Source organism: Chelonia mydas, chromosome 13 (assembly GCF_015237465.2).
Source record: "Chelonia mydas isolate rCheMyd1 chromosome 13, rCheMyd1.pri.v2, whole genome shotgun sequence".
Taxonomy (NCBI): Eukaryota; Metazoa; Chordata; order Testudines; family Cheloniidae; genus Chelonia; species Chelonia mydas.
In genome coordinates, this window is record NC_051253.2 from 1,283,506 (window position 1) to 1,299,908 (window position 16,403).

At 58.5% G+C, this 16,403-nt stretch overlaps 1 protein-coding gene and 1 long non-coding RNA gene across 3 annotated transcripts in view; one reads left to right on the top strand and one right to left on the bottom strand.

Moving 5' to 3' along the window:
• LOC122462676 overlaps positions 1 to 10,399 on the bottom strand; it is a 57,958-nt gene extending 47,559 nt beyond the window's left edge. The window contains exons 1-3 of the long non-coding RNA XR_006285384.1: positions 10,385 to 10,399; positions 9,023 to 9,029; positions 6,578 to 6,585 (exon numbers count right to left, since the gene is read on the bottom strand). This is a non-coding gene — a long non-coding RNA (uncharacterized LOC122462676). The remainder of the gene's footprint in view (positions 1 to 6,577; positions 6,586 to 9,022; positions 9,030 to 10,384) is intronic.
• LOC119567953 (WAP four-disulfide core domain protein 3-like) lies at positions 3,803 to 15,779 on the top strand. Of its 2 annotated transcripts, XM_037915929.2 has the most exons (6): positions 3,803 to 3,953; positions 10,053 to 10,193; positions 11,101 to 11,241; positions 11,629 to 11,772; positions 11,937 to 12,101; positions 15,614 to 15,779. In XM_037915929.2, exons 1-6 carry the CDS (start codon positions 3,875 to 3,877, stop codon positions 15,652 to 15,654), a joined length of 711 nt encoding a protein of 236 aa, XP_037771857.1. In that variant the 5' UTR covers positions 3,803 to 3,874; the 3' UTR covers positions 15,655 to 15,779. The 2 variants fall into 2 exon arrangements, with proteins under 2 accessions (XP_037771857.1, XP_043382896.1); XM_043526961.1 differs by lacking the exon at positions 15,614 to 15,779 and having other exon boundaries at positions 11,937 to 12,190.
• The last annotated feature ends 624 nt before the right edge of the window (positions 15,780 to 16,403 follow it).

A 16,403-nucleotide genomic window follows, 5' to 3' on the forward strand; every position in this document is an offset into this window, starting at 1 on the left:
TAAAAGCTGAAAATCACTAAGAGACTGACCTGCAGAGGTCATAGCAGAGAGGTGGCAACAGAAGATAACTGACAGTCAGCTGGCGGGAACAGCGAACAGTCAGCCTCTTCAGAAGCGGCAAACAGGCGGCCGGTGGGAGAGGAACCGCGGCTGGCAGGGTGGCCAGCCAGAACAAGTGCTCAGATGGCAGATCAAGCCGGGTGCCTTCTTCCCCAGGTGGGAGGGGAACTCACACAGATGCACCTCTGAACCCTGGGTCCTCACTGACCAAGGACAACCCCTGTGAGTGGGGTGTGGTGAGGGAGAAGAGAGGGGCACAGAAAAGGAACTGTTGGTTGTAGATCTCAAGAACACGAGGTAGAAGGCTCTGCCCCATGCACTCTGGGGTGGGTGTCCTGCTCACGGTTTATCTTTATGAATCCTGCTTGTGGAATTTTCCCTAATTAATGTCGGGTGACTTCCCTCCTTTCATTAAAAGTTTTTCTACACTCAGATGCTGCGCTTGCGAGAGGAGAAGTATTGCTTCACAGAGGCAACCAGGGTGGTGTGTAATTGTCCCAGGTTACTGGGTGGGGGCTCGCGCTGGTTCTGTGTCGCATTGTTGAAGAGGAACCCCTAGATATTGAACCCGGCCCTGGTTGCTGCCGGCTCCACCTGGCAGAAGGATCACAGGTCCCATTACCCCATCGCTCTGGGCACTGGCTCAACCCCACTCCTGTTTCTCAGCCAGTGACCCGGACCCCGCTCCCAGCACTCGAGCTGCTGCCCCTTCTGGCGATGCTGACACAGCCCGACTCACCAGCACTGCCATTGCCTGGGAATAACTCTCGAGAATGGCCTCCATGTTTGTAGGGCCAGCCAGAGAGCTACATGGGCTGCCCTCTGCCCAGGGCCTCCCCTGCAGTGGAAGCCAATGGCTGGGAGTTAATGACAATACCAGTCCTACCAAACTGTAGGCTGGCACCCAGGAGCGTGGACCTCCTGCCAGGGCTCAGAGAGGTCATATTCGTCTGGGGCGCAGCTGGGGTGCAGGCTCAAGGGGCAGGACACTGGAGAAATGGCTCACACAGCTGCCATGGGTGCTGGGCATTTCCTCTCTAACCCCTGAGAGCGCCCACAAGCCCAGCTTTGCCTTTGGCTCCGGGATCCTGGTCTCCAGAGAGCCGAAGCAGCAGCCACCTTTTGGCGTTATTTATTACAAGCCGGGTGTGCAGACACTCTTTAGCATGACGCAGCATGAAGTGCGTGGTGACGTCACTAAGATACATTCAGGATTCCCCAGTCACTGTGACCCAGCAGCCACCCCAGCCGGGGACTCTCCTGAGAGTTACTGGGCTGGTTTCATTCCGTGCCCCTTTGATCCGCAGTGAAAGGCGACGGTATTGTCCATACTCCTGCAGTGCATCCCCAGGCAAACTCCCACTCCAGCCTCCAGGCCTTTCCCTGGCTCAGGACCTGAGGATTTCAGAAATGTCCCGACCCTTGAATCAAGGCATGCCCCTTGTGTTTCAGAAGTGGAGTGGCTGTCTGCGGTGGCAACGTGCCTGGGGGAGCCAGGGTGTCCCCGATGCAGACAGGCAGAGAACCCGCACACACAGGCTGCAATGCCCTGCTGCGGGGGCTCCTGGCAGCCTTGTGTTCAAACTGCCCTAGCACGTCAAAGGAGAGCTGGGGGGTGCCCTGGCTCCGATGGCGTCGCCTCTCTGGGAGATGATAAATCACCCCGGGGGCTTTCAGGAGGCAGCCCCACCCCACTCCCAGGAACCAAGTCTGTGCCTCACAAAAGAAGCTTTTATAAAAAGGAGAAAACCCAGCGGTAATTTGGGGAAACACTGTAACCAGTAAGTCAAACACCCGCCTGCAGCCTCTTGGTGTCAGGGGGCTGCTGGCCCCCCACTGAAACTTGGGGCGGGGGGGTTGGTTCCCCTCTCCCAGTGCCAAAAGAAAGGGGGAGGGCCACAGGAAATCAGGAGACTGACAGTCCCCAGGGCCAATGGGGAGAGGTCAACGCTCCAGGTCAGGCTGATTGACAGGGCAGACAGGCCAATGAGGGGGTCAGGAGGCCAGGGTCCCGTGTGAGGTGGAGTGGCCAGGGCCGGAGGGGCAGAGCTAAGGGGAGAGCAGGAGCCCGGCTGGGCTGGGAGCAGGGCCAGAGCCGGGGCCGGGGCCGGGGCCAGAGGAGCAGCCCCGGGAGCTGAGCTGGAGTCAGCGTGTGAATGGGGCCGGGGCCGGAGCCAGGGCCGGGGCCAGAGGAGCAGCCCCGGGAGCTGAGCTGGAGTCAGCGTGTGAATGGGGCCGGGGCCGGAGCCAGGGCCGGGGCCAGAGGAGCAGCCCCGGGAGCTGAGCTGGAGCCAGAGTGTGAATGGGGCTGGGGCCGGAGCCGGGGCCGGGCACGTGAGCGGCTGGGGAGTCCAGGGGCCCCGGGCCCCAGGCCCAGCGCAGGGAGGCCCCAGGCACGAGGCCTTGTAGGTGGGGCTGGGAGGGGCTCGTGACCCCGACGGGGGCCAGGCTGGGGGGACGGGCCCTGCCCCCTAGCACCTGCGGGTGTGTGGGCACCGCCAGAGCAGGGTGCGAGCCCCGGTGTCACGGCAGCACAGCCAGGGCCTGGGCAGGGGCCTGGGACATGCGAGGGGCAGGCTGGGAAAGTCCCTGTGCCCCCGAGATGGCCGAGGGTGGTGCCCCGGGTCCACGGGGCGGGTGAAATGTTTCCGTTTCACCTTCCCCTTTTCCCGTGTTCTCATTAGTTGCTGGTTAATAAATCGTATTTGCTCTGAACTCTGCGGTGAGCAGTGGGGCAGGGAAGCGTTCAGTGCAGAGAGAGCACCCCGGAGTGGGGACACCCAGGCCCCTGCCCTACGTGACAACAACAAGACTGCGGGCCCAGCCCCCCAGGAACCCTGGGCCCAGCTTTGTTGGGATTACGGGGGGGTCCTCGAGGGCAGGCCGGCCTGCGAGTGAAGGGAGTGGGAGCAAGGACTCAGATCCGTTCCCTAGCCCATTTCACCGGGGTAGTGCATACGCCAGGAAAGTTCCCCTCAATAGTGGGACCATTCCCCCTCTTACACAGACATCTAAGATGTCGAGCAGATTTCTCCACTGTTTGTGGCTCCTATGACCCTGTTGTAATAAATCTCCCCTGCCCCATGATGTCCCTGCAGCTCATAAAAATACCTGGAAAGCACAAATGTGCTGCTCTGGGAAAGCAATGGCGTGACGGACATTCACACGGTCCCCCAGCCCACATCCTCCTGCCAGGACCCCTGCTGGGTGATGCTGTGCTGCCAGGAGGGCTGTTGTCGGGGCCAGAGGGTTTGCTCCTACCGGGGTCATCACACCCTCAGGGGAACGTGCATGAGCCACTCATACGGGGTCAACAACCCTAACGGGGACATGTGAGTACTGCTTCTCTGGGGTCATCACAGCCTAATGGGGAGGTGGTGGTGGGAGCCCCGAGACCTCCCCACGCACCCTCCTCTGGTCACGTCCCAGAGACGAGGGTCAAGGGCACAGAGACATTCAGCCCCCATCATTAGACATCAGCTGAGGGAACCCGCGGGGCGGGGCAGGACGGGGGGCAATTGAGCTGGACGGGGCGTGATCCAGAGCACATGACCACAAACAGGGATAGCACAAGCCTTTGGGGGGAAACATGAGCTCACCTCTGCAGCCTGTTATTACATTTCCACCTTCCTCACACCAGGGATGTTTCCCAACTCTCGCAGGGCCCTGCTGCTTCCCTGTTCCCTTTGGGAGGGGCAGAAACCGGGGGCAGCTCTCTTGTGTAATGTCCCCTCCTGTGGCCGCAGTACCAGGCTGGCATGATGGTATATAAGCTGGTGCAGCTGGGCGCTGGGTATCCTGGCATAGCAGCACCATGAAATCAGGCCTCCTCCTCCTGGGGCTCCTCACCCTCTGGGCTGATCTGCCGTCTGCCTCTGGGCAGCTCCATCAAGGTGAGGGCTCCCTGCCCCTGCCTCCCCAGCCAGCCTGGCTTCCCTCTGCCTGCCCCCAGCCCTACAGCCTGCCCCCAGCCCCCTTCGCTCTCGGCGGCTCCTGCCCCACATCCCCCATGCGACACAGCCGCTCGCAGCATCCCTGGCTCTGCCGCCTGCCCCAGTGTCTCCAGCCCCCTGAGTGTGGGGCTGTCCCCGTGCCTGCCCCCATTTCGCCCCAGTGAGGCCTCCTTGCTCTTCTCCCGCTCCTGGGACACTGAGCCCCCCTGGCTCTCCCCAGCCCTCTGGCTGCTCCTGGAGCCTTTCTACCCTCCAGGGTCTCCCTGGTGAGCCCCCCATGCCCATGGCTCCAGCCAGTGACTCCCAGAAAGCCCCCCTTGAACCCATCTCCCTCCGGGCCGGGTCGCAGCCTGGCTCTGGGTTGTGCCCTTGGGTGTCTCCCTGCCAATCATGGCTCAGTGTGAGCTCTCTTCCCTCCCCTTCCCCATCTCTGGGATAACCCCCACGCTCTCCGTCACCCCTCCCCCCACATCCAGGCCCTCCGCATGTCCTGCCAGGGTCTTTCTCTGTGACACCCCCAGGTTCACCCCCAGGCAATGGGACCCCCCCACCCCACCAGCTACAAAGGCAGGCGCCTTCCTGCACTCAGGCAGCCCCAGTTGGGCCACCTGCAGAACATGATGCCCCTGCAGCGGGGACCTTCAAACGGTGCCAGGGGCCACTGGAAAGGGGGAGACGTTTCCTCAGGAGCGGGGAGGCTGCTGGGGGCTTCGAGTGAGCTCGGGCCGGAGGGGACAGCCGCCCCTCCCCCCGCGCACTGGTGGGGGCAGACAGGTGCCACCAGGTTGATACGCAAGGGGCCCTGGAGGGCTGCTTCTCGCCAGCGACCTATGGCAGGACCTGGGGAGCAGCTCCAGGGGCTGCAGACACGTGAATTGCAGCTGGAGTCTGGACAGACCCCGCATTTGAGCTGAACTCCTGCCAGGACCAGTGAGATCGTCCAGGAGCGGGGGCTCCCGCAGGGGAGCCAAGGGCAGGAGACTCGCCAAGCCTACGGCCGAGCCCAGGCTGGGGGTGGGTCGACTGCTCACCTCTCCCGGCTGCCCGGACAGGAGCCCGGGCCCTGGGAGATGGACTGCATGGGCTGTGGGGCTACCAGCCTCCCCTGTAACCTCTCCCCTCCCTACCCCACCCAAACGATCCCCCCAGGATTTTCCTTCTCCGCTGCTCAGCCCCTGCCCCCAGGCCATTTGGACAGCTCTGCTCTGGCTCCTCGTTCAGTTTTTATCCAGCCTCTCCCTCATCCCCTCCTCTGCCCGCGCCTCTCCCTGAGACCTGCCTTGAGCTCCTTTGCCACCTCCTACACCCCACGCTGCCTCTGAGCCCCATGCACCCAGCGCCTTCCTTCCCCCCTGCCAAACACCCGTAAACACTCCCTTCCTGCATGCAGCCTTCCTGCGGTCCGGGCTGCCCCGGGGCCTCTGTGCCCTGGAGCCCCTCAGGCTGGCCGGCCCTAGTCACGTTTGTTGCCCGCTGAGCTGCGCTGACTACGGGTCCCTCCAGTCATAAATGCTGCTTGTCCGACTGTGGCCACAGCTGTCTAGCCCCAGAAATGTGCCCTCCAGAAAGATCCCCCTCCCCTCCTGGGGACCAGAGACCCTGTCTGTGTCTAGTAGTCTGAGACTCCCTGGTAGATCTCGGCTCTCTTTCGAACCCATCTCCTCGCCCGCTCTGCAACCCGGCCTCCAGGAGGTGTCAAAACATCGATTATGGCAGCTGCCAGGGCAACAAGAACAATGTTAAGGCTCTCCAGGAGTGTCAGGTGGCAGCAGGAAATCCTGCCCATCAGCCCCCCTCCCCTGTCCTGGCCTGGGCTGCTCATCTCTACAGGACAGGGCTGGAATCATGCCACTGCTGTGATAATTGGGCCTACAAATTTGCTCTAATTGTGAGCACGAGGATTAAAGGGCCGTGAAAGTTCATAAGATGTAATAATACCGCAGAGCAACAAATGCTGACGGGGAAGGTAGGAAAAGGAAACCGCCTGAATTAATCTAGATCAGGGGTGGCCAACCTGGGGCTCCGGAGCTGCACGCGGCTCTTCAGAGGTTAATAGGTGGCTCCTTGCACAGGTGCCGACTCCGGGGCTGGAGCTACGGGCGCCAACTTCCCCATGTGCTGGGGGGTGCTCACTGCTCAACCCCTGCTCTGCCCCAGGCCCTGCCACCCCTCCACCCCTTCCCCCAAGGCCCCTGCCCCTTCCCCAAAGCCTGCCATGCCCTCGCTCCTCCCCCTTCCCCACCAGAGCCTCCTGGGCAAGCGAAACAGCTGGTGACGGCGGGGGAGAGGTGCTGGGGGCTGGAGGGCGGGAGCTGATGGGGGGCTGCTGACGTATTCCTGTGGCTCTTTGGCAATGTACATTGGTAAATTCTGGCTCCTTCTCAGGCTCAGGCTGGCCACCCTGATCTAGATAAAAGGCCGTACCGATGTGGTTCAAGGACTGTGTTGAAATCACACTTGGTAAAAACAGAAGATGTGGAACCGGAAAATAATGACCCAAATTGGCGTGTTGGATATTAGACCTAATTGGTGGACAAAATAATGAGGGGACTGGGCTATTCCACCCTCTGCGCTCCCTTTGTGGGTCCTCAGAACGTGAACAAGGAAGTGTTATTTAATCCTTAACATAACACAAGAGCCAGAGGCCAGCCAATGAAATTAACAGGCAGCAGGTTGAAAACAAACGTAAGGAAGTGTTTCTTCACACAACGCACAGTTAATCTGTGGAACTTGTTGCCAGAGGATGTTGTGGAGGCCAAAAATTACTGGGGTTAAAAAAAGGATTAGATAAGTTCCTGGAAGATAGGTCCATCAATGGCTATTAGCCAGTCAGGGATGCTACCCCATGCTCTGGGTGTCCCTAAATCTCTGACTGGAAGAAGCTGGGACTAAACGACAGGGGATGGGTCACTTGATGATTACCTGTTCTGCTCAGACCTGCTGAAACATCTGGCATTGGCCCCTGTCAAGAGACAGGTACTGAGCTAGATGGACCATTGGTCTGACCCAGTCTGATGAAGAGAGAAACTGTCAGCTAGCACAGCAGGAGTTAAGGAGAGCCTTTGGGCCCAGCTAGCCCACCCCCGACCCTTGAATCAAGGCATGCCCCTTGTGTTTCAGAAGTGGAGTGGCTGTCTGCGGTGGCAACGTGCCTGGGGGAGCCAGGGTGTCCCCGATGCAGACAGGCAGAGAACCCGCACACACAGGCTGCAATGCCCTGCTGCAGGGGCTCCTGGCAGCCTTGTGTTCAAACTGCCCTAGCACGTCAAAGGAGAGCTGGGGGGTGCCCTGGCTCCGATGGCGTCGCCTCTCTGGGAGATGATAAATCACCCCGGGGGCTTTCAGGAGACAGCCCTACCCCACTCCCAGGAGCCAAGGCTATGTCTTACAAAAGAAGCTTTTATAAAAAGGAGAAAACCCAGCAGTAATTTGGGGAAACGCTGTAACCAGTAAGTCAAACATCCGCCTGCAGCATCTTGGTGTCAGGGGGCTGCTGGCCCCCCACTGAAACTCGGGGAGCCTTGGGCTTCTTTGCCACTTCCTATGCCCCACGCTGCCTCTGAGCCCCATGCACCCAGCACCTTCCTTCCCCACTGCCAACAATCCATAAACACTCCCTTCCTGCATGCAGCCTTCCTGCTGTCCGGGCTTCCCCGGGGCCTCTTTGCCCTGGAACCCCTTAGGCTGTCCGGCCCTAGTCATGTTTGTTGCCAGCTGAGCTGCGCTGTCTCGTTATCAAGTCTCTACAAGCATCGTTGCATGTGTGTTATTAGATGGAGTCACCAGATAGGGGGGAAAACCCGTGGGGTGAGACACTGGGGTGGTTGTGAACTGTCTCCTTTAAATGGCACTGTTCCTTTTTCTTGTCATGTGACTGGCTGTCACGGAGTGTGGGGGAGTCCAGGACCTGCACCCCTCTTCCTGGGATTCACTGAGACTCTCAGCCAGCCAGTAAAACAGAAGGTTTATTGGACAACAGGAACACCGTCCAAAACAGAGGTTGTGGGTACAACCAGGACCCCGCAGTCAAGTCCTTCTGGGGGAGCAGGGTGTTACCTCCCCCTCCCCCTCCTGGCTCAGGTGACAGGCTCTCAGGTCTCCCATCCCCAGGGCACATTCCCAGGTCAACACTCCCCCCTCCCTGCTGCGTCACATCGTCACACTGGCTCCCTAAGTCACTTCATGTTGTTTCTGCCCCTGAGCTGATGCCTGAAGCATTTGGAACCAGGGAATAAGGAATGTCAAGTTGTGCCCAGTCTGGGGTGGAGCATCAGATGCTCCATCATCGGTGCTGAAGCGTGTGAAATGTATGAGAGTCACTAATATTTTCCTGATGCCCAGCGGCTGCCTCAACTCTTCAAAGGGCAAATACTAGTGAACACGTGTTGGCGAAGCCACTTTTCCCTCGTTGCTCAGTCCAGCATGTCCTGTGCAGCAGAGCGCCCTGCTGTCAACACGTGTACCTGGGAGTGTGGAGATGGGTCAGGGCAGGCGCCATCCGTTGTTCGGTGCAGCTCGCTCCTGGCCCCTCGCTGCGTATGCCCATGACAGGGTATCAGTCACACAGATTGATGCTCAGGCTTTGTCTACACCACTGCCTCTCAGGCTTTCTGGACTCCTGTGCCCCTTTCAGGAGGCTGATTTCTCTTGCGTACCCTAAGTTTCACCTCGCTTAGAAATGACTTGCTTGCAAAATCAGACGTAAAAATCCCAAAGGGTCACAGCGCACTCGTACTGAAAACTGGCTGACTCTCTCACTGTGACCGGACAATGACAAAATAAGTCAACTGGAATATAAAGCTTCTGCGAACGTTTCAGTGTCGAGCTGATAGAGCTGTATAAACAAGTCAGTGTCTGTAGGAAATTTTAGTTTGTTCTGACTTTGCTAGTGCTGTTGATGTAGCCTGTTGTAAAACTAAGCAAATCTCTAGATGAGCTGATGTATCCCCTGGAAGAGCTCTGTGTACCCCAGGGGTTCACGTACCCCTGGCTGAAAACCACTAGTCTACACCACAGCTTATCCAGCAGAACTTACGTTGCTCAGGGGTGTGAATAAGCCACCCCTGAGTGAGATAAGTTACACCAGCCTAAGCAATGGTGTGGACAGCCGATGGGGAGCTTCTCCTGCTGACAAAGCTACAACTGCTCGTTAGGGGTGGATTAATTACGTCGATGGGAGAGCGACTCCTGTCGGCTTAGAGCAGGTCCACTAGAGACCTGCGTCGGTGCAGCTGTGAGCTCTCGAGGGGAGCCAGAGCCTAAGGCCCGGAGCTGCCTCCCAGCCCTGCTGCCGGTGGGAAGCTCTCCCAGCTATCTCCGTACCTGTGACATGTAAAAGCCCGAGAGCCAGACCTCTGGGCTAGTCCTGCCTTTGCAGAACAAAGGCAGAAGGAGGGGATGGCACCTCTGGGTGCCCTTGTTTCCAACCCCCAGTTGGGCAGGATGCGGGGGTTGACCTGTATTATACGATGCTGTGTCATAAGCCAGGATCTTTACAGACCCACAAGACTATATTACAACAGACCCTGCTGGGGAACAGGGTAGAGAGCACAGCAAAGAGGATTCACCCTGGGAGAGGGGCCTTCTCTCTGTTGCTTTGTTTCCCTTGTCTTGATTGCTCTGACTTTACACTCGTTTCAGTCATGTAAGGGCCCTGCTGTGGTGGGGGCTTGCCGTGTGGCCCCCCCAGGTGGGACTGGCTCAGGCTGGGGTTCATCTTTAATTCCTTTGCCCATCTCAAAGCATGCCCATTGGATCCCTCCCCACCAGCCTCCTCCTTGAGGCCTGTGTCTCTAGTGACATGCAGTTGAAAACAAGCCCTGAAATTGCAAGTTTTCCGGCTGTCTTTGGGGAGCGGAGGAGGTCACCCCTGGGGGGTAAGCAGTTAGATTCCTCCGTCTCTGGGGGAGGGGGTAAAGGGAGGGAGAGTCCATCGCCTGGATATGACCCCCTTGCCTCAGGCTGCTTCACTTTCCCTGGCCTGGCTGATGTGTCTGCCCCATGCTCTGTAACCCTGGTTCTCTTCCCATTTGTTTCCAGTGAAAAAGGGCGAGTGCCCCGCTCCCATCAACAAGCGGGCTGTGAACTGCCTTATGTTCTGCTCCACTGATGCTGACTGTCCCGGATCCGAGCGCTGCTGCAGCACCGGCTGCGGGAGGGAGTGCAGACTCCCCATAGGAGGTGAGGGGCTCTCCTTCTCCACCCCACTCCATCGGTGCTGGGAGCCGAGAGCCAAGGCCTGGTGACCCCATGGCCACGCCCACCCCTTTGGGCTCCCTATTTTAATATTAACAAGGTGGCCACGGCCCCCTGAGAAAGTCTGGACACCTGCAGCCACGATAACCCCATGAATCCTGCTTCCAGGGCCCAACCCCACCCCAACGGGCATGGGCCTGGCCCCCACCCAGCCAAGGGATGGTCAGAACTCGGGCCCAGCAGGGCCTCCCTGGTGTGCGGGAGTGACACAGAATACGAGGATCCTGATGGGGGGGTGGCATCTCGGATTATCCTGATTACAACGGTGGCGCTCAGACGCTACGGTATAAATGGACCGTGTCTGCTGCTTCCTGCCCAGTCCAGCGGCAGCTGCCCATTCCCACCCTGCGTTTGACCCAGAAGGCAGGAGACCCTGATCTGGATGGCCCCGGGGGCTCTGCAATAGTTGCCTTCAGTGACTCAAGACGCTAGATTAGATATTAGGGAAACCGTCCTGGCAGGGTAGTAAAGCACTGGAATAAATTGCCCAGGAGGCTGGAATCTCCGTCACTGGAGGTTTTGAAGAGCAGGTTGGACAAACCCCTGTCAGGGGTGGTCAGATAATACGGAGTCCTGCCTCCGTGCAGGGGACTGGGCTAGAAGACCTCTCGGATCCCTCCCAGTGCTACGTTTCCAGGCCCCCCTGCAGCCCTGCAGCCCGAGACCTTAGCGGACACTCTGAAGGGGGCGGTGTGTGCAAGGCCAGCGATCTGGGCGGGTGGGGATCAGCCTGCTCGCGGCTGCAGGAGCACTATGTGGTTACATAGCAGCCTTCCCATTGTCACGAGTCCAGACAACGCTGACCCTGCTCTCTCGCTGTTCTGTTCCCCAGTAAATCCAGGGTACTGCCCGCAGTTCGACCCCAGCATTTTGACCATCTGCCTTGTGGAATGCAATAGCGACAGGGAGTGTGGACTGGGCCGGAAGTGCTGCAGCCAGGGATGCCATGTGTACTGCATGTGGGCTGAGCCAGGTAACTTCGCACCTGGGAGCGGGGGACCAAAAGGGGGGTACTTGGTCCTGCCTATTAGATGAGCCCCCCAGACATTCTGAGTAATTCAAACTGCTACACAAGTGGGGCCGGGTCTGAGAATGGACGTGGGGCAAGGCACAGAGCTGGGACAGGCAGGGGACTGACTGAAGGGGGTCTAAGGCCCGGGGGCATGCGGCTGAGTGTGGGGTGGGAGGGTCTGGGGGGAAGCCGCAGGGACCAGTCCTGGAGAGGCGCAGACCAGGATGGCAAGGAAAAGCCTTGGCCAGAGGTCAGATCTGGGGCCTGGCTCCGGTCCATGGTGCAGGCCTGTGCGTTTGGGGTTTGTTCCCCACAGAGACATGAGCTGTTGTTGTTTCCCTTTTCCAGCCAAAGCCACCACCTGCCCCAAGAGGACAGTGGTGCAGACAGTGCTGCCATGTGAGAATAAGTGCAGAGACGACAGGGACTGTCCCAACTTGGAGAAATGCTGCTTTACTGGCTGTGGCCTCGGCTGCCTGGCCCCTGAAACAGGTACCAGCAGCAAAGATAGAGGGGCCTGTGGAGCCCCCAGCCCCACAGCACTGGCCAGGCATCCTGTGGGCCAGACATCCCCACTTTTCCCCACAGTCTGGCTTCACTAGCCTGAGCTCCCTTGCAGATCTCTGCCCTCCTTATAACCCATCTCCTCTCTCCAGTTTGCCAACTCCCGCCTGAGAGGGGCCCTTGCGCACAACGGCTCCTTCGCTTCTTCTACAACCCGGCCTACAGGACGTGCCAGAGATTCTATTATGGCGGCTGCCTGGGCAACAGGAACAACTTCAAAACTCTCCGGGCGTGCCAGCAGGCCTGCAGGACACTCGGTAAGGGGCCCGAGCGCGTGAACCCGCCGGCCTGGGCTGGGCAGCTCAGCAAGCTGGGACAGGCTGAGAATTAACGCAGCTGCCGGCTGGACTGGTCACCAGGAGTGCAGGGTGGGAAACGGGACTGAAGCGAAAGAGGTTGCTGGTTCTGGGGCTGGATCCTAGCCCTGGTGTGGGAGGCCAGGGCAGGGGAGACGATCACGGAAATCAGTTCATAAAATGTTCAGCATACAAATCTGTGCCGTAAGTATTCACAGGCTGACGCCCTGGCTGTGCCTGCGAGGAGCGCGGCATGCAAAGGGCCAAGAGCTGTCGTAGGCACGGTTAGACTGAGAGTCTGCATCCACGGGCCATAACTGTTAGCAAATGGGGGGTTTGCACGTACATTTTGTCTGCCTAACCGTAGTTTCTGAAAATCCGGCACTAAAGGTTCTTCAACTAATATGTAAATGAAGTGACCATTAAGAAATGTTTTTTCAGGGTTCAGATGTGCCCTAGTGACCAAGTCCTCTTTTAGCCCCATCTCCCACCCCAGCTGGAGACTGGGTCCCAGTTAGATTTCAGTGGGGAGGCTGAGCAGCTGTCTCTCTGTGCTCTGTAGCTAACGTGACCTGCAAGCCCTTGTGGGGCCCGGCCCATGTTCAGCCTGCAGTCGCACCGACTTCTACGGCTCAGTCACCAAGACATGAGACAAGGTCGTTTGTGGCACTGCCAGGGCACTGGGAACAATTTGGCACCAAAGCCGGATGTCTCAGGGCCTGTGGAGGAGCTGGGAGGCTACGTCTAAACTACCACTTTGGCCAGTATCATTTCTGTTATTCAGAAGTGTGAAAAAACACACCCCTGAGCGACATACGTTTCACTGACGGAAGTGCCAGCGTGGACAGCTCTGTGCGGGCAGGAGATGCTGTCCCACCGACACAGTTACTCCACTCGTTGGGAATGGATTAATTGTGCCAAGGGAAGAGCTCTCTCCTCTCGGCACAGAGCAGCTTCACGAGCGATCTGGTACAACTGTGCTGCTCGAAGCTTGCTGGCGTAGACGGGGCCTTAGGTGGGTGGTGGGCTGCCCAGGTCAGAGGGACGGTGCTGGAAATACACTAGGGGCTGTTCCCGTATCGCTGAAGGAGAGTCTGCGGCGCTGTTTGTGATGGGAAATGGACTAAATACAAGGGCCTATTGCCAGTTCTGGCAGTCGAATCCTAACTGTGCCCCTGGCAGCAGGGCCTCCAGAGCGTGAGAACCAGCCCCGGGGCACTGCTAGGAACCGGAGCACAAACCCCACCAGGCTGTGAGCTCTCTACCTGGGGTTCACCAACCAGTTATCCAGTGTGAACTCCTCAGGCACCATAACAGCCTAGCCAGGGCATCACAGACAGGCCCCTTGGGTACGCCGGTCTGTCTTGCCACCCAGGTGAGCGTACCTTTGTGATAGCTGGTTCCTTACACCATCAATCACAGCAATATTCTCCTTACTGCCAATACCAAAGGGCCAGTCACTTACCTCAAGTCAACTGCACCTCAGATCTCACACCAAAGACAATGCTTCTAGCCAATCCTATAATAAACTATCTAAAGATTTATTAACTAGGAAAAGGAAACCAGAGAGTTATTTACAAGGTTAAAGAAAGTAAACATAGAAATACAAATGAGTTACTATCTCAACTTTCACAAGGAAACAGAAGCTTCTATCGTGAGTGAGCTCTACATGCCCTTCAGGACTAACCCTGTCTGAGCAGCTGTGGATCTGTTGCTTATGCCTAGAAACCTTGCCACCCCAGAGTCCAAACTGCATCACGATCATCAGTTCCTTCTGTTTGGGGTTTTTATCCCCATCCTTCCTTGTGTTCTCAGCTTCAACCTCAGCTGATGGGAGGAATCCACTTGGATGACTCATCTTCACGGGGGTGGGGAGGGCAAAACAATGAACATTGTTTGTCCTCTTTAATGTCCCACAATAGTCCATCTGGTGTCAATGGACCTTTCCTGTTGGGCAGGACATAACATCTTCTGTAGGAGATCAGCCATTCACACTAATTCTTGTCTTTCTCCTGTCTGGTGAGTTACACAGTCACAGAGGCTCACCGTACAACCGCTCAAATATTACCTTACACTGTGGGATACAGACGCTATAAGTGAGATGAATGCAGGCAGCAACACACCAGCATTCAATAAAGAAGAAACACTAAAGAGATTCCCATCATTCTAATCCCTGTTTTAACAACACTAACGCACAGGGGAGCCAGACTGATTCCAGCTGTGTGTCTGTCACTGTTCCACTGAGACACAGGGACTCTGACATGAGCTGGCAGCTGGATTGCGAGTGTCACACCAACCTGGCTTTGTTAGGATGGGGTGGGATAAAGCTCTGACCTGCTCAGGCAGTTGCCACATTGCTAAGCTGCTATCCTGTTGCTACATTTTGCGTTGGAACAGGAACTGAGCGGCCGCTTCCTGAGGCCGTTGGGCTTTCAGCTTCTGAAGCAACTGCTCCCCTTCTCCTGTTGTTATACAGAATAAACGGCTACCCAGAGAGGTGACTCTTTGCTGGCATGAGGGCGTAGCTGTGACAAGCCCTTGGCCCTCCCGGTCGCCACTCTGCACACGTTGGAAACGCTGTTACTGTTATGGCCCCCAAAGGTGCTGGGCACAGACAGGATCTCACATCAGCCCAGCATGTGAGAGACGAGCTCTTTGTAGAGGATTCACAGATAACTACGGAGATGTTCGCTCCTGCGAGCTGTCCTGCCTCACGCCCTCCCTTTGCATCCCTTAGTGCCGTGTTTATCCAACCTTCCCTCGCTGGAATCACCGCGGGGCCATGGGGAAAGGCAGGGCAGGGAGCGTGGCCACAAGGGGTCTGGGGTTCTGGCATGTGTCTCATTTTTGCATTTTGAAAAGGTCACTCTGGTCACAGACCTGCTCCGAGTGACCCAGCTCCCCCGGAGGCCTGGAGTCTGGGCGGAAGCTGGGGGTGCAGATTGCCCTCTCTCCCCCATGGAGCTCCCAGCTCTCTGGGGAGGAGGCGAAGGGCGGCGGGAGGCTGGCGTGGAGATGGGGAGAGGAGTGCTCAGGGATGATATGGGTGCTGCTGGCCTGGCCGGCTGGGTCTCCTGCCTCCTCCCCGGGGCTGCTCTGTGCCATGGAGTTTGCCCAGTGGCGGCTCCCGAGGTCACCCAGCCCCGTGCACTCAGCCCTGCTGCAAGGACGGCGACTGCCCAGGAAGGGCCGGGCGCAGCCACGTCAGCCGTGCCCCCAGCCCCCGCCTCAAGGCCGTGCAAGGCAGAACTGCGCTGACTGCACCTGACACCGGGAGGGATGGGGGGGACGGGGGAGACACAAACACAGCTGAGTGCTGGGGCGAGCCCAGCCCCCTGCCTGCCGGGATCTCTGTGCCCAGCCCCCGCCCATGGCGCAGTCCAGGATTGCAGGTCCTTGCTGCTGTCACCTCCCTCCCTGCCCCCAGCCTCATGACCAGCCCCTGGCCTGACCGACTGCCCCTTCTTCCACAGGGCCGACCAGAGAGAGAGACTGGGAAGAGCCGAGAGTGTGACCGCAGGGCCTGTGTGGGGACAGGACAGGATCCTCCAATACGGCCCCCACCTGACACCCACCCCCAATCGCCCGTGGGCCTGATCTCGCCCAGCACATGGGTTGTGTAATAAAGAGCTCAACTCAGCTGGCCTCCCTGTGATTTCCTGGATTGGGCCTCACTGTCCCTGCATGTGCGCCTGGGACAACCCCCCTCCAGCTTGCCATTATCCCATCGCTCTGGGCACTGGCGTGCAGGGCCCTGGCTCGCCCCCCTTCCGTTTCTCAGCCAGTGACCCAGGCCCTGCTCCCAGCACTCGAGCTGCTGCCCCTTTTGGCGATGGCCTGACTCACCAGCCCTGCCGTTGCCTGGGAATAGCTCTTGAGAATGGCCTCCATGTTTGCAGAGCCAGGCAGAGAGCTGCGTGGGCTGCCCTCTGCCCAGCGCCATGGGGCTGCCTCTGATCTCAGAGGTGCTCCTCCCTTTTGCAGTGGTGTCCAGCGCTGCCTGGAGACCCGGACAGATCCTCTGTTGAGAGGCCCTGTGGCCTCCCAGTGCCTAGCCCCTGGGTTATTTCCTTCCCTCTGTATTTTGTGACTCAGGGAAGCTGCAGGAAGACGGGGTCGTTCTTTGTGGCTCCTGCTGCTCAGCCTTTGTCACTCCTCGCCACCCGGTCGGCGCTGTCTCAGCGGCCAGCTATGCTGTGAGCTGGATCCAGGAACAGCCTCCGCCGGGGAGCGAGGGGATGGGGGCTGGGGAGCAGAATTATT

Bases quoted from the DNA above. Each gene is read 5' to 3' on its own strand.
- LOC119567953 (XM_043526961.1), top strand. From the start codon at position 3,875: ATGAAATCAGGCCTCCTCCTCCTGGGGCTCCTCACCCTCTGGGCTGAT. The intron at 3,954-10,052 runs GTGAGGGCTCCC...ATTTGTTTCCAG, and splicing joins CTCTGGGCAGCTCCATCAAG to TGAAAAAGGGCGAGTGCCCC. The intron at 11,242-11,628 runs GTAACTTCGCAC...TCCCTTTTCCAG, and splicing joins CTGCATGTGGGCTGAGCCAG to CCAAAGCCACCACCTGCCCC.